At 40.0% G+C, this 24,822-nt stretch overlaps 1 protein-coding gene across 5 annotated transcripts in view; it reads right to left on the bottom strand.

Moving 5' to 3' along the window:
* The window catches only part of VSNL1 (visinin like 1), an 88,381-nt gene that overhangs the window by 49,716 nt on the left and 13,843 nt on the right, over nucleotides 1-24,822 (bottom strand). For 4 of the 5 annotated variants that reach the window (XM_068678653.1, XM_068678656.1, XM_068678655.1 and 1 more), the window contains exon 2: nucleotides 637-803. In XM_068678653.1, coding sequence (XP_068534754.1) covers nucleotides 637-798 — 162 coding nt within the window. In that variant the 5' untranslated portion in view covers nucleotides 799-803. The remainder of the gene's footprint in view (nucleotides 1-636; nucleotides 804-24,822) is intronic. The other variant, XM_068678657.1, reaches the window with a different exon arrangement.

Here is a 24,822-nt window from a genome sequence, read left to right as displayed (position 1 = left end):
CTTTTTACAGAATAAATACATACTAAATGTAAGGAAAAGACTACATTGGACATGATAAAATAATGAAGAATAAAAAGAAAATAAACTGAACAGCAGCATGCCTTTCCTTTCATATCTATCAAGGGCAAAGAAACAGTAGAGAAAAAAGAAAGGCAGTACTCAAAATCTAGAGAAGGAAATCCTTTGTACACAGTGCATAATTTATCTGCAGAGGACATACCGCCATGAAGCCTCACTACTTTTGTTTGAAACCAAAAGAAATATAGTCTTTTATATGAGTAGGTCCAGGGTTTATATTCCAGTGGTATTAAATACGTAAAGTATGGCTTACTGAATAGGGCTGCAACCTCTTATTGAAGGTGAAAAAGGCTCATAAATTACAGAGTGAAGAGGCTGTATTTCTTTGAGTAAACCACGTATTTTTTCCTTAAACTTTTGGTACTGGTCACTGTAGCTATCAGAAGTGCTAGTTCAATGAGGGCAGCACTTCCCATTTACCTCCCTGTATCCAGCGTTGCTTCTCCTAATGAAGGATTCCTTAGTTTAAATGAAGGACAGCTGTTGACCATGTGTTTGCTTTGTATTACTTTGTAAACTTTTTGAAGGCCAAACAGAAGAAACTTAGTAATAACTTACTTTCACGTAGAGCTGCTGAAACTCCTCGAGGTTCAGTCTTCCACTTGGACAGTCCTTTAGAAAGCCTTTGTACCACTGTTTTAGCTCGTGTTCATTGAACTCCGTGCTCTTCACCAGATCTTCCATCACTTCAGGGGCCAGCTTGCTATTCTGTTTCCCCATTCTGCCTTTAGAAGAAATAAATTAATACAATTAGCCAAGTTGCTGTGATCATTTTAAACTTGATTAGTGGCAAAGCTCGAACGCATCACTTGTTCTGCACTCACTGCTGCTTTTAGTCAAAACATAACTTTAGATTCCCTAGTGAACAGGAACCTAAGCTATGCCTGAATGTTAGAGGCTGAAATGGTGAAAAATACATCTTTCACCCACATATCTCAAGGCCTGGAGAAAGACTGCTCATTTGCCTTTAAATTAATGTTGAAAATAAATCTCTTCTGTCTTTAATAATAGTATCGTCTAAGTGAAAGATTTATTTTCTTTTGACTTTGACGGTAGGGTATTTTCCTTCCGTTGGAAAGTACTACTCCATTTCACCATAGTGCTAGTATCACGTTGAAAAGCTGCCTCTCATTTTTAGTGATTTCTGTAATTTCTGGCTTTTCTTCACACTAGGGATGAAAAAAGATGACTTCACTTCTTTTTTCTTTTTAATTTAATAAAAAATTTTCACACATTTAGGGATGCCCGCAGAATTCCTCTTTATCTTTCTCTTGAAAATCTCTCTGGTATGACACTCAAGTTAGCAGCTGTTCCTCACAGGTGCAGGGTTATGGACAGAGAGGTTTACAACGTAAACCACTGGATGCTCCACACACTGGTTTATCACCACTGTTAACTCCAGAGATATCCATGACATATATCTTACATATATCTAACAGACATACTAGTAAATATCACACATAAAACATACAGACACAAAATACGCATTTGTGTATGTACGTACAGAACTTTCAGTGCTATTGACACTGGCCTTCCAATTGAGATATCTTTTAAGAAATCCTTTCCTTTAACCTGTTCCAGTACTACTGTACTACAGTTTGTTCATGACAGGAGATGTCTTTCAGTTATTTTTTAATCAGATGACACACAGTACTTAACTTGTCCTGTACAGCACTGCAAAGAGATGAATAATTTCTTTCCTGAGCCAAGCTTGGCATTTCCGTTTTTATCTTCCAGTATAGCATCTGCCTCTAATGACAGAACCACATCGAATGCATTGATTTCTAATCCGTATCACCACCCATTCCTGATATTAATCTATTGCTTTTGGCATCTTCCCCTATTACTAAATTTAGTTTCTTTCTCCTCAGAAGGAGATATTTTGTTCTGTTCCAGAGAATCAATATATTTATAAAACTCCCTTTACAGGAACCATCTTTGAGCAGGCACAAAGCTTCCCGTTCCTCTTGGTTTATGCGTAACCAACGTAACCACCAGTGCCATGCTACCCGTGGCACCAGGTCTCATCCCGAAACACCACATGGCCACCAAAGGGGAGCCTTTGGTGACATCCCTGCCTGGTCTGTCCTCATCCCCTCCACAGCATCCCCTCCCACAGCCCAACAGGATGGTTAGGGTTGCCGGGACATCCCTGCCAAGGCCGTTCAATTACACAAACACCCCCAACACTGAGAAGTGAATGCTTTCTACAAAGCATTCAGCTGGTACGAAATTGAGAAATTCAGTCTTTGGACAGTGAAAAGTGCTACAACCCATCAAGGTAGAAACTCCAGTTAGAGATATCTTTGAGACCTTGGCTACTAGATGAGCAAGTGAAGGTAGACCTGGTCCACATTTTTTTGGGGTGCTTCCAGCAAACAGATGTTTTTTCCCCATACTCCGCACCTCCTTCCTCTTCCAGCCCTGCAAGATGCTTCAGCACTTTCTTGTTCCTGGCCTTGCATCTTCTCTGAACTACAGGAACCCTACTACGTGGACTCACAGAGCTGCTACTTAAGGGCAGCACACTGCTTGTGCCAAACTCTCTTTGGATATTTGCCTATCTCCCAACCACACATTTTGGTAAACTCAGCCATATTGGAGAGTTCGACCTTTCAGTTAATTACCACAGGCCTACCTGTACGTGCAGATGCCTAGAAATTAGCTGTCTTGCTAAAGGGTGGGTATGTAATTTATAGTATTTAGAACAATTGTCCCAGCCTTAGCTTTGAAGTCCCCATCCTCTTGTGTATGAGATTGACCTAATTTGACATAATCTGAATTTTAATCCCACAGAGACTAAAGTACAGTAATTCCAGTTCAGATGACTTTTAAGTGAAACAATAGATTGTTTCATTTGTTTTAATCTTTAAGGGGCCTGTTTTTCGTCCCCCCCCCCCCTTTTTTTTTTCTTTTTCTCCTTTAAATATGTGACCCCTTGCAGTGTTAAGGTGCTTTGCTTAGGACCCAGAGGACCATTAAAGATTCTCAGCAATTACAGTAACTATCTTAGGCAGATTCACAAGGCATCTTCTAGCTCTCTTAATTTAGCCAAGTGTGCTTTTACTTGACTCTTTTCACCTGGATCCTTACCTCCATTAATATTTTCTCAACAGCACTTACACATGAAGAGAAAAAAAAAAAGAAAAAAAAAAAAAGCATTTTCAATGGGCAAAGATCAGGTGTTTTTCACTAACAAATTTTCTGTTACTGTTAACGTAAAAGTAACTTTTCTGCATTTATTTTGCTAGCTTTACAGCCCTTGGACTTGGTACTAAACAGACAGACGTGTGAATCATAACCATCTTCTGAAGTTAACTTTATTATTATTGGTAATGTGGACATAAAACACCATAGAAAAAGAGTGGGTCTGCACATATATAAGAATACCTGAATATAGAGCTGAACAAACATCCATACATAAAACCTTTCCTATCATCAGATTCAAAGAAATAAGACCCAGCTTTTCTGCCTCCGTGATGCAGGTCCCTTGTTTTGGTAAGCTGCTTGCTCAGCCACAAGCTGTCCAATAAATCCTAAACACCTTCCAGCCATCTCTAATGCTCCTCAACATTTAATATCCTCTACTAAATCAATGAAAACCATGGCTAAGATCTTAATAAACACTTTCAGAAACTGTTCCACAGAAACAACCAGTACTTGAGGAAGGTATAATTTGGGACTGATGGGTTCTGTATTTGTATTTGCAGCTCTAGCACAGCATGGCACATACTCTGCCTTGTTCTGTTTGAAATGAGGGACTGAACAAGCTGACCAAGCCAGTCACAGTGTCTTCCTGTAATTAGAGGCACCCATTCTTCCTTCTCTCTCTTTTTTTTTTTTTTTTTCCCTTCAGAATTGAATTATAATCTGCAAGAAAGCTCAAGAGTCTCATATAATTATCAAATATAAACTCACACTTCTGGCTCTGGGAGATCCATCTTATTTGGGAATAAAAACTCAAATATACAGATTATCTAGTTAATCACATTCTAACATCTTCTAGAGTTTCATTGAATCTCTTATTATTATTGAAAAAGTACAATTACCCATTAGCAATGAGTAAGCCACTGCCAACACATTTAATTTTCTAAAATGAAAAACTATTTTTAATTAACTTAGAATCATGGTTTCCCAAACATGTTTTTTCCTTGTGAAAATCTATGAATATGCATTAGGAAAATACAGGAGAGAACAGCTGCACAATCACTAAGTCTTCAAGAAGAGGAAAGGTCACTCTGCAAGCATTTCTTTGTTTAGAAAATTTTATTCTTTTAAACTCTAAATTTGCTTCCAACTTCCAAGCTTCCAACTATGCAATGTGACGATTCAAGCAGTGTTATTCATCTTCTGTTGCATTTTCTGATTGGTAAAAAACAAGAAAGAGAAAAAAAAAAAAAAAAAGGCAACATGTTTCAACTCCAAACAAATGCTGGAGACAGATTCACAATAAACAAGGAACCAGCAAAGAGGGAGGCATTTAGCACGAGTAAAGGTGTCAAGTCTATTCCCGATGAGATTACTCTAGCAGGAGAACATTTTAATATTAGCAAGGGCAACACAATGCAGATTAGAGATCAAGAAAAATACTGAAACTCCAGTGTTGTGTCACAAGCAGCAACAGCAATAAAAGCTGAGCTTAAAAAACACATCCTCTTAGCTAAAATGCTGCAAGCAAACATCAGCCACGCAGAGGAACAAGCTTCCCAGCAATGCTTGGTACTTCAGCTCTCACACAGCAACACCTTAGCTGCTGTTTCTACAGTAGGAGGGTCAGTTTTAAAAGCTAGAGTTTTATTAAACAGATTCCAAAACAGGAGCCTTGCGGGCTGTGCCAGCAGCTGGCAGGAACAACATGAGGACGTACACGGCTGCGCTTTGCACCACTGCAGCTCAGGATGGGCACGGCCAGCCAGCTCGAGCAAGGGGCTGCAGCAGCTGGAAGCTCCTCTCAAAGGACTCAGAAGCATGGCTTAGCAAACTGCTTTTATACAATTTACTAGGGGCTTTGGAGACAACAGGGATTAAGTCATGTGCAGCAAGAGGATGACGATTCCTCCAGTTTTAAAACCATACCTGGTCTTCCAGTTTTTCCCTTATAAATCTTTTGCTTTATAGGTTTCCTGCAATGCTACCATGTGTCCCACACGAGCTTTAGGTGTTTCAAAAGCTCTCTGCTCTCCACATGGACATCATCCAAATCTCTTGGCCAATTGAAGGTGTTTTTTCCCCTGGAATATTTTACAGCTGTTCCTACACAGGTTTATCAGGTCTGTATCTCCCACTTGGCTTGCCAGCACTAAACTAGCAGTGTGGGGTCAGTCTTACAAATAGAATTTAGAATTTTATTAAAGACCTAAGCAGAAAAAAAAATAAACGTGAATAGCAAAACATGACTTACGGAAGCTCCTTTGCTGTTTAATTATTTCAAAACATCCCCAAACTGTTGCTAACAGTTCCAGTCCCACCTGCTTCCTATCTTTCCCCTCCTCTCCCTTTGGCCTCCTCGGCAAGTTTTCAATTTTCAAAGGGACCAAGTGCAAACAAATATAACTGTCCATTTCTATGGAAGAGTAAACTGAGTGCTGCTAAAGACATGATATTTGTGCTGAAAAAGGACCCAAACTCCTTTGAATAGACAGCATCAGCAATGTCCAGTCATGTCTCCAAAAATCCTGTTCTGTGCCTTTTCGCTCCCTTTGCTTAAATCCAGTTATATAAAGCTATTTTCTGTCTAAGTTGCATTAGGAAGAGTGTTGCCAGCAGGTTGAGAAGAGTGATCCTTCTCTGCTAAGCACCAGTGATAGGCACCTGGAGTGCTGAGTCCAGAGCTGGGCTTCCAGAACAAGGGAGACTTGAACATACCAGAGAGAGGCCAGTGAAGGGCCATGGAGGTGATAAGATTAGGAGAGTGGAGCATGTGTTGTACATGGAGAGGTTGAGAGTGCTGGGGATGTTCAGCCTGGAGTACAGAAGGTTTGGGGGGGATGCTATCAGTGTGTATAAATTCCAAGTGGGAATTTAAAGTAAAGAAGACAGAGACGGGCTCTTCTCAGGGGTGCCCAGCGAGACAAGAAGCAATGGGCACAAACTGCAATTCAGGAAAATCTGTCTGGATGCATTAAAACACTTTTTTACTCTGCCACTGATCAAACACTGGCACAGGTTGCCCAGAGAGGTTGTGGAGTCCCCACCCCAAGAGATATTCAATGCCCAGATGCAGACAGCCCTGAGCAACCTGCTCTTGCTGACCCTGTTTGAGAAGAGGGAGGAACCACAGCATCTGGGGAAACAATGAGAGGGAAATGGAGCAGTCATACCACCTAACTTTTCATACCCACAGTAGGTACCCTCCATTGAAAGTAAAAGGGTTCATCCAAAGGATCATTTGAAGAATGACTGGGGTCACCTCCCTTCCCTCACTGACTCCAGAAGGAGTGCAGGCAGATTCACCCACATCCCTGGGCACAGGCACCTGGTGTTAAGTGATGCTAAGCACTGGGACTGACCCAACTTATCTCAGTGTATTTTGGCTGCTTTTGCACATGCTAGTGTTCCTGCTCCTGCTTTCCCAGTAATCCTGCTTGAGCTGAAAGCTGTAGTCAATCAACATCTCTGCAGCCACATGGGGCGTGTGCTTTAAATGAGTCCCCTTGCAAGGCACATGTTTTTTTTTTGCTCTTCCCTGGCTCTGGGAAACGGGAACGAGTTGTGTGGACTATGCCAGAAGCAAATGACAACATTCACTTTGCCAGCTCAGCTGTGCTGGCAGGCAGTCATTAGGTTGGAAGGAAAGCTGTGCTTCATCCCCACCCCTCTGCCCACTCCCAGCCCACAAGCTCCCACAGGAACGTGCTGACTCCTGGGGACTACATGTGAAATCCAGGCATTGAGCAGGCAAGTGTAGTGGGTGTCTTTGCAATCTTTGACACAATACAAATCTATAAACGGTACATTAAGCACCATATAGCCTCCAACATACAGAGATATATAGGGGGAACAAAACCCAAAACAATTAAATGCTGGGGAAAGCACAGAACTATGCACATAATCGACAATAACAGAATAATTTTCTTGTTATTTTTGATCAGGCTGTTTATCAAATTTCCAGCTGTGTGCTGATAATAACTATAACTCCTGACAACTCCCAGCATTGTTCCTTTCTCCTCGGGCTATTTCTAATACTTACAGCCTTTCCTCTGCTAATGTCAGCATGAAGGATAGAGAGAAGCAGGCTATCAAACCACAGGTGCTTCACTCCTTCAAATACACTTGTTCCACAGAAGAAGAAATCACAAAATCACAGAGTAATAGAATCATTAAGACCTCCAAGATCATCTGGTCCAACCATCCCCCTATGACCAATGTCACCCACTAAACTATGTCCTTAAGCACCACGTCCACCCTTTCCTTAAACACCCCCAGGGACGGTGACCCTACCACCTCCCTGGGCAACCTGTTCCAATGCCCGACTGCTCTTTCTGAGAAGAAATGTCTCCTAAATTCCAACCTGAACCTCCCCTGGTGCAACTTGAGGCCATTCCCTCTAGTCCTATCACTAGTTACCCGTGAGAAGATGCCGGATGCCGACCCCCAGCTCCCCACTGCTCAGTGCCCTCCTCCTACTCCTCTGAACCATGAACCCATGGATCCTAACGCACTGCAGCTCCACACCTGCACTTTGCCAGCAGGGAGAAAGAGCTGATACAGCCAGCAGGAGTGGAAGATGAATGCAATCCACTTCTCAATGTTACTGTTAGGGCAAAAAAGCCAGACAAGGAGCAACACTCCAGGCAGTGGCAGAGGCCCAGACACAGCAGAAGCCCAACAGGGACAGGCTGTGCAGAGCTCTCCCCTTTATACAGTACTTAACCCTATATTCTGGAATTTTCACCACATTTATACTGTTCTTTGCACTAGAAAAACAGAAAGTCCATCAGTAGAGGAAAAAAAATTCAGAATTTTTGTGTACAATCCCATACTGAAATTAGGAACAGTCATAATTTGCTGCTGATAACAAATGATGAAATAAGGGTGAAGCAAACAGGCTAGGTTCTGATGGTATTACACTACAGTAAAATCTGGAATAAATCCAATGATTTCATATTACTCTACTGGTTTTACCAAAGATCAGATTCAGGTCTGCAATCTCTCTGCGTAAAAGAAATGGGGGAAAATAGAGAGTAATGTCATTAAGAGATGCAATTATCCAACTGAATTGAATAATAAATGGAGAGACGAGGTTTAAGCAAAATAAAAGAGATATATTTTTAAATGTTATTTGAAATGAGATGGATATTCAATTAGATTCAAGCAATAATAATAATAACAATAATAATAAACATTTGAAAGGTAAAAGCTACACAGGAGGATGCTCTAAAGTAACAGTTGGTATGTAGGGCTTTTTTCTTCAGGTGTCTAGGAAACAGAATTTGGATTTATTTCATTAAAACTGTGAAAATATTGTCTTTTGTTAAGTCTGAAATAAAACCAAATGGGAATTCTCTGCATTTTCAAATCGAGGCCAATACCAGAATCACCAGTAGCTCCACTGTTGATCCACCCCTGTGGGGCACATTAGGGCTATATTCAAAGCCCAATTCTGAATACAGAAGGTTGCGTATAAACTAACCCGTAGGCACGTGATCTGAAGTACTCAGGCTCCTAATTCTGCCCCTTCTCCTAATTTGGATTAGGAAACTGCTTACAGCATGCCATAGCCTTCTTTCCTCCTTTACAGGAGGACACAGGAAGAAATACATAAATACATAAAGCAGAGATTTATCTGTGTTGTTCAACCAGACCCAAGAGCTCAGGAGAGCTTCCAGGCTCTAGCATGTCTCTCCCTGCCTTGGAGAGACAGGGGCAAAATCTCCCTTTTGCTTGTTCTTTCTCTGTCTCAAACCACAAGAAGGAGGGTATCCATATTTCTACAGAAAGTTTTGGTTCTGGACTATCTTAAAAAAAAATCTGAAGAAATTTTTTTTTTTAACTGAACACTTCCTTCTTCACCCTTTTGTTTGGTTTTGTTGCATGCTATAACTTCTATGGTAGTTCTTTTGGTCATGCCCACTTTTAATTCTCCAATACTGAGACAGAATTTGGTGACCTATTTGAGATCTCCTAGACAATTTAGTGAATATTTTCTGAAGAGAACAATACGCTTGTTAACGCTGAATGTCAAACACTTAAACGCATCAGTTGCCATCATTTTATTTTGCTATTGGCCCAGCCTCTATCAGCTGTGGTCACTAGTACATTACAAGGAGGCATGAATTGAGGAAGAAGTATCATTTATCAGCACTTGCATTTTTTTCTTAAAAGGTCTATTCTCTCCATTTCTGTCTTCGTAAATAACAATATTAAAATGCACACAGAACATTTACTGTATCTTTTTGTAGTAATTCATATGCTAAACACCTTTCCAATAAATTTGAGTAACAGTTAGACTGATTATCCAGAATATTCCACCAGAAGAGCTTTCACTGCTCTGACAAGTTTATTTTATGTCCTATGCCAAATAGAACTGTTTTTTGCTGATCTCTCTGAGATTTTATTCTAGAATCTATCACTTCCAAAAGGCTTTCCCGTGTGAGATGCCCTGAAAATCATAACTTCCTAGACATCACTAGGAGTGGCCACTGGAACAAACTGCGTTTCAGCACTGATCATTACTTTCCAACTCTTGCATTTCAAAAGAACTGCTTATGTGATTTCTAGGTATTTCGGAGACTTACTGACAATTAGTATTCCACCTCTTCTGGGACAGTTATTTCAAACTTCTTTTTTTTTGGGGGGGGGAGAGGAAAAATTTGCAAGGCGTGCTTGAACATTATAGTTTCCATGAGTGAATTCCAGCCTTCTTCTGGAACCGTGGAATCACGTTTATGCAGACTGTAATTACACTTCTAATTTTGTTATGCCAAACTTGACCAGTACTTCCTTTACCTGAAAAATAGCCTTCATGTCAATTTGTAGACCAGAGTTTATTCAAATGCTATTTTTCCTTTGGGCTTGGGGATAAGAGTTTTTAAGACTTCAGTCATTACTCATATTTACATATAAGTACTTTCTCCACACCTGCTCCACAAACTAGCCAAATTCTCTAAGCTGGAATATTTAGTAATAGGTACTCTTACTGCTCACCTTTCAGACTCATTGCAATTTGGGTTTTAACCCATCACACGTCTTTTAGGACCACATTTCTGAGTCACTGGGCTCTGCTTATGATACAAGCTTCATCCTTGATTTATATCCACATTCCTTATCGCAGCTTTTAAACAATACCACCTTACTTTCCTGCCAAGGTGGATTAATCACATTGAACATTAGCTGTTTAAAATATTAGTTGTCTTTGGTTCCTCTGCAGTCAATGGAGATGGCAAGACATCTTCACGGTGATTCACCCCATGCAGAGATAGATGTCTGAAAGAGGCAGGATGAATATATGTATGCCTATTTTAAGAGAGGATGAATCACCCTCTACAAGCATCTCTTTCTTTCTAACGGTTGTAGAGGCAGCCTTGTAAACTTGCTTAGATCTGAAACTGGATTTCTAAATGCTTCAAGTGAAGCAAGAAAGGTCCCATCCCTCTCATCAACAGTGGAGAACCTAGAATCAAAATGTTATTCCTGATCTCACCAGGAGGTGCATACATTACTGAAGTTGATTGCTATTCCTCTGCATTACAACCTTTAATCAGGTGTAACTAATGCCATTACAAACACCATATGATGGTTTACCAAATACAAGCCCTCTCTTCTGTATTGTTATTTCCTCCTATCAAAACAGTGGAAAAATTAATTCTTTTCCACCCTTTCCAGGTTGCCCCAGAACAAAATGGCTGAACTGCAGAGACCATGCTGCTCAAGATGTTCTCTTTACCCCCTTGTCCCTTTGTGCTTTTTCCTCAGTATAGTTCTTATTGTCAATTAAAGTCCTGGCCTCAAAGAGTAAGAAGAATATTATTATTAAATATAATTTAATTTGATAAGAAACTGAGCATTGTAAAGCTATATAAAAATTTGGTCTTCTCCAACCCCTTTCTAATACCGAGCTCTCTCATTATCAACTGCAGCTGTGCCCAACAGTGCAAAAACTGTCTCATAGTGCTGGATGCACAGGGAGAAGCAGATGTGGTGAGCACTGTATGGTGGTTGCAAGGAATAACTGCAGCAAGATTAGTGCCTGGATTAGTTCCTCTCTGTTCCCAACTCACAGGAACTCTCTCGAACTCTCTTTTTCACCTTTTTCTCGCTCCCGTGCCCTGTGGTGACAACTATGACTGACAAAGGGACAACAGCATAGCGTCTACAAATAGGTTTGTAACGACTGAAATAAACGGAAGCTGATACATATATATATGTATAAGTTTTAAGTCTCTTGCTTCCATTCTATTCCTCCCTGAGAAGGGAACATCTAAGACTCTGGAGTTAGCTTGCTTTTGCACACACATCTCTGACCACTGTGAATAAGCTGACTTCAACTGATGATTTTGACTTGTGTGCTAAACAGCTACAGTAGTAAAAACCACATGACTATATTATGATAGATATTAACAGAAGTGGTTAGCAGGAAAGCAGATACAGCTTTTTATTTTCCTAAAAACCTTTCAGAGTCAAAACAAAGTGTTTATAACATTGTGGCTAGTGATCCATTGGTGCAATGCTCACCCCAAATACATTATAAACCAATCGTCAGAACTATCCCTTGTGACTGCTTCAGATGGAGCATGATTAAATGCAGAGGAAATACATTACTGAGATGATGAATCATAATTCTGCAGAATGAAATCAATGGCTTTACACTTTTGAGTTGGACACTGAGGGGCAGTCAGAAATGTTACTCATAGAAACAAGTGAGCAAATGAATCACATAAACAACCTGAAGAGGAAAAAATATACTTAAAACCTGACCCTCAGTAACACCGACTATAAAAGAAACAGAAGAAAACCTGAAAATGTTTTCTTCAGAAATAATTTTCATACAAGAAGTTCTTCATTGCTCTAGTGTGAAACATAAAGGTTTTTTTTTTCATTGCATTTGATTTTTACAGTTTGGAACATAATAGTTTAATTTATAGGTGTTTGACAGCTTATTTGAGACATTTTTCACTGTGATACGAAGAAGGCAGGTTGGTAACCATCTCATAGCAAGAAGAGGATGAAGTCATACTTTAGAGAGTATTGATTGGAATGACCTAAACCACACTGAGCTGGATTCAGCTGCCCAGACAGAGTAGTATGACTTGGTATCTGCTAGCTCCTTGTGACGTCTCAAGACACATTTTAGATGGCACCAGACCCCTATGCTTAGCAGCTTAATCAGTTGAATGAGATCTTGCCCACTTACTTTAGACATCTACAAGTGCCCTGCTCTGTTTTGTCAAGAGAAAAGTCATCACAGAAAAACCATCTAAATTTATTCATCAAGATTTATCAACAGGCTCACCCTCTGGAGACCTTCAACAATGCCTGCCTCCCCTGAATGCTAGTAGGACGGCTTTGTTGTGTGCACCTGAAGGTGAGATGGAAAATAAGGTGTTCCTGGTCTAGCTGAATGAGCTGACATTTTCCTGCTATGCGATGTTAACCAAGAAGCTGTCAGCCGTCCCATTCACTCCCACTAGCATGCGTGCAAGCAGCTGAGAGTGCGTGGTCAGCGTCATGTCAGCTGTGCCAGAGGGCGAGCTGCTAAGTACAGGGACCCCTGTTGTTTGTGCCTGTCCTTGCTAGTTTATAGCATAACATACAAGGGGTTCAAATCATACTTGAGATCTCCAAGTCATTTTTTAGCTTTGGCGAGTATCTTTGATGGACATGGGAGCAAAAAGGTCAAGGCTGGGAAAGCATGAAGCTGAACTAGGACCTCTAGGATTGAATTTAAAAGTGTGATTCTGTGTGATTCTTCCTTTATGAGTTTCACTTGCCAGAGCTGTCAATCCAATTTGTGTTATAAAGCACACAATTGATTCAAAATGTAAAAATGGCTATAATGGAGATTAAGAAAATAAGTTCTTTGGCATGGAGAATCTATGCTACGTGGTCAAATCCAGAATCAAAAAGTAATAATGCACATAATCATTACCATCCCCTAGTATTTCCTCATTAATCAGCGCATGCTATTTGAAATCAGACTGACAGATAATATAGATGAGTCTCACAAGCCCTTCCTCATGTAAAAATACAAGTATTTTTACAGGTGACAAAGGTCTTAGCAAGGTTATATATTTAGGGGGAAAAAAAAAAAGGAAAGGAAAGAAAAGAAAAGAATGCACTCTGACATTAATATTGATAGAAACTGCGAAATGAGCAAGGACAAAGCAAAAGTAAAGCTGTCTCTCTCTGAGGAAACTCTGTGTCCCTGATACAGGAACCTCATTATTATTTCATGACCTTAATGGCAAGGCTCTAAGCCTCGTGTATGCCCTTCATAACATAAAATTCATTACAAATACAAAACAGATCTGGGATATGCAACAATTGAAAGTTGTTAGCTATTTCTTCTAGTTTGGGCTTCTTTTTTATAGTACAATAGTTACAAAAGACAGCAACGTAAAAAAACTGTAACTTTTCAGAAGTCCTAAGTATGAATCACAGCATATGGTCTTTCTGTTAAAAGATAAGCCAGAGGGTGGTAGGGAAAGAGAAAAAGCCTCTCATGCTAAAGGACTGCATAATTTTGTAATTTCATACATTAAAAATAATTGGAACAATTTCTTCCAACTGTTTTCAATGAGAGCTCTACTGGAATAAATTTTTATAACTGTTTTTTGCAGCTGTGCTAATAAAACACTGATATACTTGCCCAGCTGAATCCATGTGTGCGCACACATGCTTTTTTTGGTGAGAAATTAGAGAAAGACAAAAATAAGTGAGAGACAAAATCTAAATTTCACTAGTATTCATCACGGCCAAATATAATATTTTGCTGAGGAAGGAGGAGGAAATGAAAGAGACCTCTACAACACATGACGTATTTGTAGCACTGCCACATCCAGAAGAACTTCTGTGCCTCATCCTCCAAAAGACAACACACAAGGTAGAGATTTTATTTTTTATGTTTTATTTTTTTACTTGAAAGACCTGCTTGCTTTTCATATTACATTGTAAGTGCTGTTTTTCTAGCACACAGTTTCACAGTTCAGGAATTACCTTTCTGGAGATGAGAGAAAAAGATGAGCAAAAAAGCACCAGCAACAACATTTTTGATCTGGACATCCATGTATGCAGAACTCCTTCAGCAAAGCACTCTGACAACAGGTAGTAGCAATATATTGAACAAAAGAAAAAGAAGCAATGGTGGTGCAGATAAAAATATGAATGAAAACAAGCGAAAGCTATATAAATATTTAAATTATGGCATTATGAAATTCACAAATAATACTGTCTGAACTCCTTGCATTTATTATCTGCCAGGACAAGAGAAACTGATAGACTGCCACATACTGACAAGCTGATTCAGAAATCCCTTCAATGGCCTCTAAATCTAAATATACTAAATCTAAAAGGCCAGCCTGCAGTTCCATTAAATGGCCTAGGAAAATAAAATTTTGTTCTGATTCACCACCTACCTCAACAGATAAAGGCCACCTGGGAAAACTACTTTAGAAGACCCAGCAAGAAAAAGAAAATAATATTGGCTATGAGCCCCGAAAGGCATGACATATAGCTCTAATTCTCAAGGGGCAGGATGTTTGCTCCTAATAGGCTGTCATTAGATTGTCCATGGGAATAGTTGAGGCCCACAAAACAAAGGTGATGGCCAGAAAAGAAAAAAAAAATTAACATAACATAACATTACATAACATAACATAACATAGACAATTCTGTTTTAAAGAGAGTTGCACTTGCTGAGACAACTTTGAGGGTCTTGCTGAAGCCAACAAGGGAGTCTTTCCCCAAGTCAAAGGGAATTGTTGGAGGCAACAGGCAAGGAGGAAAAGTTAAGGTAGCATTCACATGGCTCTGCCTCTCACAGTAACTGCTCCCAGGTGACAGGAACCAGCAGCGGCTGAAATCCTTTACTCCCAGCTGTGACACTAAGCAGCTGAAACCACACTGACAGCTACCTTGGACTATTTCGGGCTGTACAATTTGGGAAGCTAGAAATATCAAACACTGCCCTCCTTGGCATTACCTCATGATTACTTCACTCATCGCTAGAGAATGTGGAAGCAAAAAGGTTTATGATAAAATATGACTGTTGCTCTCTCTAATGACTCCAGAGGCTGGGAGTGATTTTGATGATGACATAATCTATTTTATATTTATTATACTTCTGCAGTAGGGTGCACAAACTGCTGGTAAGAAAGAACAAAAATATCTTGGATGACAAATACAAAAATATCCTTTCTTTATAGTCAATGCCATCTTCACCATTTCATTTTACCCACAGGTTTTTTAACTTCCAAAGTGTCCTATACAACTTTACAATATGAATATAACACCTACACTGGGATCCAGCTCACCTAGCTTTAACATCCTCTGATTTTAGTGTCTACACAACAATCGTCACTCAGGCCAGTCATCTCCAGATAGCGATTCAGCAAGTTGATCTAAGACATTTCTCCTAGGATGGGATGAGTCATACTTTGGAGGTGCTGTTCTCTCTCTCTGTTGACTCTCCAGACTATCATGTCTAATAATCACTGATTAAATTAGCTTTCCTGAATTTGTCTGATCCCTTTTTGACCACATTTATATCCTGGTCTCCACAACATCCTGTGGAAATCAGTTTCATAACTTAATTAAATGTTATACAATAATTTCATTGGTGACCCTATTTCTTGTACTGTGAGAAACAGTGACTATTTCTTAATCGCCTGCTTCTCATCGGTCATGACACAGCCGGACTCTGACTAGCTAAGAAAATTTGACTCCTTTTTCCATACGTTTTACGATTTTACCAACTCGTACAAGTGGCTATAATTACATAAAGGATGCTCCACATGCTCAAGCAGTGACATACTTTTTCCACTTCAGTCTTAGTATTTCCTAGCCATTTTAATTGCTATTTTTATTGAACTGGTATTTTCAGAAACCTATCCTCAGGAATGCCCAGCTTCTCTCCAGATTTCTATTAACTTATCTCCAGTCCATTAATATATTTTATCCCACATACATTACCTTCTTCTTATCGCCAACAAATTCTCCTACTGTTTTATCTTCCCAATATTCAGTAGCACATACTCATGCTGTGGCACTTAATAGTTGCATTTAAATTTGACTGTCATGGGTAATTTCAAATCATAAGTAAACTTTTCCACTTTACTAGTCAACTCCACAAACCATTTATGAACACTTCATTTTTTTTCCATCTTTCCATAATTTGTAAAAATGTGTGATAACTATTCTTTTGCCTATTACCTTTTAACTTATTATGAGTACACGAATATTAAAAGTGACTTTAAAACTTTACAACTAGATATAAAATGGCTTTAACACATTCCTGTCATTAAAGTCTAAAAGCGCTTTCATAGATTCATGCATTTTAACAACTTGGGAAGGAGTACTGTAATTACTTAGGAAGGAAATAGTAGAGATTCACATAGAAATTCACAGTTCATCTCCAATCTTTGTCATTGGAGTACAGTTTTTAGATAGGCACCTGATTTTGACTGAAAGCTTTAAAACGACAGATAATCTATCATATCTATAGTTGTATAATGCTCTGCTTATGCTAAATGCTGTATGGGTAGAGCTGTTAACTCTCTCAAGCATGACAATACAGGAGAAAAGTTAAAGGAAATGAAGAACACAGCTTAGAAATAAGGTAAACATTGGAATTTAAAAAAAAAAAAAAAGAAAAAAGCAGAAGCTAGTAAATCAAATCAGAGGGCGCAATATAAAATACTGTTGGCTGCCAGAAGGCAAAGAGTTGTCTGAGCTGGTTATAGTTGTAGCACTTTTTTTTTTTTCTTTTTTGTAAATAACTCCAAAAAAACTCAGTATAAAGAGAACCTATTACAGAATCCCCTCTGGAACTGAGAAGACTCCATATGATGGGCTTTTGGTAGTAATATTTTTCAGTCTCCAAGAAAAAAAAAAAAAAAAAAAAAAAAAAAAACAGAACAAATGATATTCAGGAAATCTGCCTGCTTTTTTCATGGTGGAAAAAAATCCCTTCAACTTTCCTGCTTTCCTGACCAGAGCAGGCCTGTTACTTAGGCCAAGCAAAGGGGGAGGCAAGCAAGTGTATGTCAAGACATAGTTTCAGGGAAAAGGATCCAGTATGTCTTTTCTCACTTACACTAAACTCTGCATTATATTCTGTGGGAAAATGTGTGTATCTTGGAATGGAAAACATAGACTTCAAGGCAAGTATTATAGGGAGCCAGATTTCCAGAGACATGTAAGCGCTTCCATGGGCCTGGACTACTTGCTAATGCAGAGACTGTTATCTAATTGCCTTGGTTCCTTTATATTCAAGCAAGTCAAGGTGAGGTTCAGGATAAATGTACCTACCGGCTCTCCAGCAGCTTGAGTGCTCTTATGAAATCTCACCAAGTACCTAAATAGCTATGCAAATCTGATCCGAAGTATTTAGTTGCTGCATCCCCTGCTCAAAATTCAACTTAAACTCTATCACCTCTACTTTCTAAGAAAATGACACCAGCATACAGAGCAGGACAGGCACTGAACTTCACCGTGATAAACTTTACACCCATTCCTTGCTTCATGTGGTACCAGTTCTCAGCAATTTGAAAGTCCCAATTTCTTTCACGCTCATCACTGTGAAACATTGGGATTGGCATTTAATGCTTCCTAAAAATAGCTGGGCACATGAATAATCATATGTCGCATTAACGATGTCCTGGGGAGCTGAGCGGGCCAAGCTGGGAGCGCACATTGACAGACTGGGATGAGGAACGTGCCTGCACGGCTCAGCGCAAGTCCTGGCTGTAATGTTGCTGAGTAACACCTACACTTACACAGATGTATATCTATATAGATGCAAGAAATATAGGCTAAGCTGGTTTTATTATGCAGACATGCTTAACACTAAGTGTCCGTGCAGCATTACCCTGGCTCTGTTGTCAGGCAGGTTAGGTAACAGCAAGCTGTGAATCTCAGCCCCAGGTTGTCCCTCTTCTGCCTCCTCGCCCGGTCTTTTTCCTGTGCTTTTGGCTTCCTCCTGTCCTTCCAGCACTCTTGCCAAGCCAGTCCCAGTAAGTCTGCACCAGCTCATCCCGACTCCTTCTCCCAGCTTCTTTCCCTCCCTCCCTCCTACCTGGCTCTCATTCCCTACTCAGTGCCAATTCTCATCGCCCCTGCTGTTTCATCTGCACTTTTTCTTTTCCTTTGCTGGCTTTTCATCAGCAAAAGCAGCAAGAGCAGCTATGTTCATAGCATGCAAGGTGTATGCGTTAGAAAAAAGAAAAAAAAAAAAGTCAGCTTGCTTACGCTGTAGGAAAATCATCTGGCCAACGTCTTATTGACATTTAAACCGTCTTGGCGTCTTCAGGCACAAAGATAACGCAGGCACCCCAGTGAGCTGAGAGGGAGGGATGGATGCCCGGGCTGCCAGAAGGGCTCCGTCAGCATCTCGCAGAGGCAGGAGCCCCACGGGAGGGATGGGGCAGGCCTCAGCGTGCTTAACCGATGCTGCACGCTATACAGCATTTGAGAGCATTTCTGTTAAAAAATCAGGCTGTAAAGCTAAGTGAATTATGCAGCTTATAATTATGTTGGGTAAAGCTTAAACAACCCAAGGCAGCCAGCCGAGAAACGCTGTGGTTTGCAGGCATGAGGTGCAGTTGCAGGGAGGAAGGCAAGACTGCTGCATGCCTCCTCACATGCAGGCAAACGTGTGGAGTTTGTGCATCCATGTGTACTCCTCTGGCCACCCGAAACCACCACGGGCTGGTCAGAGGAGAAAATACTCCCAGGGAGGATGACTGGTGGACTGGAGGAGCAGAAGCAGCTGCGTTCATTGACAGAGCTGGCAAGTGAGACACAGCACAATACCTTTGGGTCCTAAAAGGCTGGGTGAACGTAATCACCTATAAAGTGGGACAGGAGGAAAAACCACAGGAAAAGTCCATATACCTGCAGTAAGAAACAATTCTGATGTCCTACAGTAGAAAACGAGGATTAAAAGTAGCAGAGAGAAAGGTTTAAATTTTATTTTCTATTCTATTTATTTTCTATTTCCTTATTCCATATTCCTCCTTCTCTCCTCACCCCTAACAAAGCAGTGTCGAGTAAACTGACTTGTTTGTCACTTATAAGTGGCAAACTTATAAGTAGGCAGAGACCCCTGCCTACCCTTCCTCTCACCTATGTTTCTCTCCTCACCTAGGTTTCTCAGTTCAAGCAGAGGTTTGAACTGCTCTCCCCCCAACAAAAGCAGAAACAAAGCTGATTGTCAAAGCTGCCAGTTTGCCCTTACAACAGGATAAAACAGAAACGGAAAAAGTGGTGGGGTCAGAGATGTCACTTCCATTAAAAAAAAAAAAAAAAAAGGCAGAAAATCTAGAAAAAGGCTTTTTAAGGTTAAGAAGAACAACCAATTTTTTGTCTGCTCTGCTTGCCATATAGATTGGTTGCCAAAAAAATATATAAATAAATAAAAGGAAAAAACTCTTGACTCCAACAGGCATGGGAAAGCCCTGAGGAGCTGCAATCCTCCAAACAACCAAGCAATTGCTGTTTTGAAGTTTCCATCAAATTAGTTCCTGCCACCAAGGAAAGCCACTCGACACTCTGCTCATTCTTCGCTGATGTCATACTTCCACCCTGTTCCAGTATCGCTGCTCCAAACTTGTTTAGAAGCATTTTTTTCTCTTAACTTGAAAAGAGCTTGGTTGATTTATGACTCCCAGAATCTGGCCAGAATCCAGAAGGACATCAAGCTGCCTGTCTGTACCATAGTCTGCTCCCTCAAGAAACCAAATGAAAATAGTTTCTATTATTAATGACGACAGTTAATAGCAAAAAATTGGTTACAATTTTCAAAACTTTTATGTAACAAGAGACAACAGAAAACCGAGCAATCATTCTATTAATGCCAAATAATTTGAAGTGATTGCAACAAAAACCAAGGAAACCTTTTCTCTAGCAAACTATCCACAAACCATGCACAGAATAGTGAATGTGGCAGGGAAGTTGATTAATCCCCGTTGTTTCTACCTGGGTGGTAGCCATTAGAAGTTGGATATCTAATCTAAACTAGTCATCAAGGCTCCAGTGTGCAATGGAGAGAAACAGGCACCCAATTCACCAAGAGGTAATTTATTGCATGCTAGAAGTATATATACAAGATAAGTGGGATTAATTGCTTTCTGGGGATGCTTATTCTCATTTGACTAGCAGGAATGACCACGTGATTAGTTTACACTATACATCTAACTTTTAGACAACTAAATTGGCATGAAACAAAGTCTACCCCTGGAGCTCAGACTGCGCTGGCTCTCCCAGTCTGGGGCCAACTGCAGAGCCTATAAGCGAATTTTGCTCTGGTCCTCATGACCTAAGTCTAGGCACTGGCTAGTGAAACCCAGTGAAGAGGCATTGGATCTCTGCTGAAACCATGGGGATAAAATACTAGCTCAATGTTAGAGCAGCCTCAAGATATTGGGTTCTGCCCAAGATATTGTCCTTCTGACAATACCACCAATTACCCACCTGTCTCAAACAGCTCATTTTGGGGCCCAGATTTACTAACAAAAATCACACCAAAGCAAGATCTGCTTTATGTCCTCTACAATCTCGATCTAGAAGCCATTATCATGCATTTATTTAGTTGATAAGCTTCCCTCAGATTGAAAATGGGGACTATATTAATTCAATTACTTTTTAAAGCTTATTTTATTTTTTTCAAGTAATTTTAAAGCTATTTTGAATAGTTTTGACAGATTAGTATCACTGACTTTCTGATAGTTCCATGGGGAACACAGCTTAGTACCCACTGCCTCTCTCTCATCCGTGGTACTTCATGTGTATGAAAAAACACAAGCATTTATATAATGTATTTCTAGAACTCTACAAACTCTTTATTTATGAATGTATTGATAAATGGTAATTTTAGAAAATAGCATCGATATGGTGTTACATAAAGAATTATTTGTAACATTTCCACTGCAACTACAATACTTAGTTTTAAGCCGATAGAAATAAGCAGACATCCCATGAAGTCCTGCCTCTCCAAACACTACAGGAAATTTTGACATTTTAAGAGGATGAGTTACTAGACATCTAAACACAGTGTATTTTAATTACCTAAGCTAAATGTACTGAAGCAAATCCAGTCATACCCAAGGGTCCTAGTTCAGGCACCATATCACTCTCTTTACTTCAAGTCTCTTTGATATATTTCTCTAGATTTTTGCTTTTCTTAAAGAATTGTCTTCTGAAAATAGAAACAACATGCAATCACTGCTAACCTCAGCCTTAGTTAAGGTTCTTTCATTTGCTTTCAACTATGACATATGCTCACTTTGTCCTTGCTTTGCTCTGTAAAGCAGTTTATAAAACTTGAAAAAAAGGACTGCTTTGTATTGTATGGAAAATAACTGTGCTGTAAGGAACAATACCAAGGCTGAAATGCCTAAAATTAGACCTGTAAGCTTTGCTTTCATTGGCAGCGATGTGTGTGCACAGCGATGCATATTGTCCGGATCCTACATTCTCTCTTCTGTTCTTGTGAAATACATTACTTTCTGAAAAACACTGAAGTTTAAAATTAGCAAACCTCTCTGATTCAATGGCTATACCGACCTTGGCGATGGGTTATTTTGATCACGTTCACCTTTAGGCTTTAATACTAAATGAGAAGATCAGCTTATTTTCAAAAGCAGGGACAAAGAAGAAGCATTTGCATAACAAAAAGCTGAACAACTCTGCAATGGTGCCTGGAATAGTCCTGTCATTTCCAGGTTGCTTTTTTTTTTCTCCTCCTAAGAAAAATCAAACACAAATCTAAAAGTTGTGTTTTTCTATCCTGAAAGCAAGCTAGTGAGAAGACAGGCACTACAGAAAGCAGCTGGCACTGGGTAACATGGGACCAACAGGAACAATTTAGTTGTAACAGGTTAGCATCTACATTATACCCATTCTTTCCTCAGCTACATCAATTCAATTCCCACTGTACCCAACAGAGAGAATAAATAAGAGCAAATGTATCCAAAAGGTCAAACTTCATGGATTTTCAAATGAAGAAAGTCACACAGAGGCTCAAGAGAAACTGATGCTAGCTACTGCCTTAAAGATAACTCAAAGTGTTGTTAGCGTAGTGTTTATTTTGAGTGTCTCCTCCTGGAATTTCAGGGTAAAATATGAGATTGGCAGTGAGCCTCAAGAGGGTACAGCCAGAGCAACCCAATTTCAACAGACTATCAAGCTGAACTGTTGGGAGTCATTTCACGAGTTTATGGTTATCGTTCTCTCTGAAGCGCAGTGTTATTAATATTTGTAGAACACCAATATATAAATAGCAAGACCACCTCCACCACCTAGACAAAGGCAGCATGCACTTATGGAGCACATTTCAGATAAATACCTGAGATTACATGCCCAACAAGTGTTATACCCAAGTTAGGATATTACATACCGATGTAGGTAAAGCAACAGTTATTTATCCATCAAAAAACACCACTGTGGGTCCCCAGTGCATCAATAGCACTGCAATAATGGCCTTGGGCACTGAATCAAGCAGTGACTTTCTGTCAGAAAAAAAGTGAATTTAATTCTAGCTTTATTCAGTGAGCAAGAAGCCAAATAGGCTTTTTTTTTTTTTTGGAGTTAGGACCAGTGGAAGTCTAGACAAAGCTAGTCCTGAACTGCATTCAGCGTTTCCCACTGGAAAATCTGTGGCCATAAAAAGTAATGTTTTCAAAGTCAGACGAAGAGCAGCCTGAGAACACTATTTATTTCATCACACTGATTCTGTCAGTATTTCCTAATGTTTCCTACACCCTGGAAACTGCGTAGGCTGTCCTTCAAGCTCCATGTACCCAAGGAGTGAGCTCCACGGGTCACACGGTGGCATTTCACACAACGTTCAGCTTTTGGAAAAAGATTTCAGGCTGGTTGCGTCACTGAGACAAAAAGGAGGTATTAACCACCAACCACCTCAGGAACAGGCTGTTACAACATGAAAACCCTGAGAAAGGTAAATACACCTTTCTCAGGCCCAGGAAGGTTTGTCCTAGTTCCAGCCTCAGGATGAGGTAATTTCTTCCTGGGACAGCCTTTCATTTGTGACTGATTAAGCCAGGTAATTACCTCCTGGATTTTGTGGGTAGGAACGCCGTGTGCAAGAAGTCCATTTACGAAGCCATGGTTTCACTCTCACGCTTAGCTCCCTATTCTTCCATACAGAGAGCTCTCCTAAGCTCTCACTGCTTTGATAACTGCAGTCTTTCAAGTTCCTGTAATTCTTCCAAATTCTTCTAATGATTCAATCACTATGGGCATGTCTACACCTGAATATTAGTTCAGACTAAAATAGGTAGTGGATGTGAACTACGAAAGCTATTCTAGAGAAATTCAAGGTAATAACACTCATAACCCTTTCCTGTTCTTCAGAAAAGCATCCTGTTAACATAGCCATTTTTCTAGAGAACAACAATCTTCTGGACTAAGCGTATACATGGAATTACTTCTGAATAGCTTTACCCAAAGAACATCAGAAGCAGGAGAGTTCCTCTTTGTTATTTACTTTGCTACAGAAGCATGACCTCTTATCTTATTTTACATAGGAGGCATAACATCCATGGATCTATATATTTACAGAAACTATATTTTGTTACTAATTTTAATAGATAATCAAGACCAGAATTGATTCTACTGAAAGGTTTTATCAGGAGTGCACTGGAAGGAGAAAAACAGCATAAAAAATACTCAAAAATTCTGAAGATTCTTCAGTGAACTGTAGAATCTTTTAAAAAATATTTAAATTAAATTTAATTAAATTCAACCTGTTTAAAAATATTCTCCACAGATCCCCATACAAGCTATGCACTCTGGTGTTGAAGACTTTATAACTTTATATAGCCTTTATACAGTATTATACTGTATATTTTGTGGACAGAGGGAGTAAGTAGAGGGTAGCTTTGCAAATTTTTTCATGAATGACATAGAGAAAAGTGGAAAAGTCAGGCTCTTCTGCAGCCAGCTGACAGGGCGTAGGAAATGGCATGGTATCCTGTGTCACTGTGTGAAACAGCCTTTTCCACAAAGCTTCATACAGACCTTTGGGAAACAGGAGGTTAAACTTGTGACCTGGGCACAGCCGATGAGGGACATGTATTTCTTAGGAAAAACTGGGTTGTCATGTCAGCAGTCCGTGGTGTCTCCAGGTCTTGGTTCACTCTGAGTGTCAGTGGGGTAGGCCCCAGGTGCCTCTATGCCATGGGCGCTGAGGTGAGCTCTGCAGCAGGCCATGCCCACGCTGCCTGCAGGTATAGGACCCTCATAGCAAACTCCAGCCTGCAGTACATGCCAACCAAGGAAGGGCTTACTTCCCACCACAGCATTCTGCACATGAGCTAATAAATATGCAGTACGGACACTCAGGAGATTATACACTCTGAGAAAAATTTAGACAGGTCGAGTAAGCTCCATGCTAGTGAATATATTTCAAACATAATCTTCTTTCTGAACCACTATTTCATCTGCTTGCTGCAGATGAAAGGGCTGCTTGCTGCTTTCCACCAGGCATATTCTACTTTTCCTCTACTTGAGGCTTGATTTTATTTTGGACAAGTAGAAGGGAGATTTGGGGAAAACCTTGCAGGAATG

This window comes from Anas acuta, chromosome 3 (assembly GCF_963932015.1).
Source record: "Anas acuta chromosome 3, bAnaAcu1.1, whole genome shotgun sequence".
Classification (NCBI taxonomy): domain Eukaryota; kingdom Metazoa; phylum Chordata; class Aves; order Anseriformes; family Anatidae; genus Anas; species Anas acuta.
This window is presented reverse-complemented; position numbering and strand designations above follow the sequence as displayed.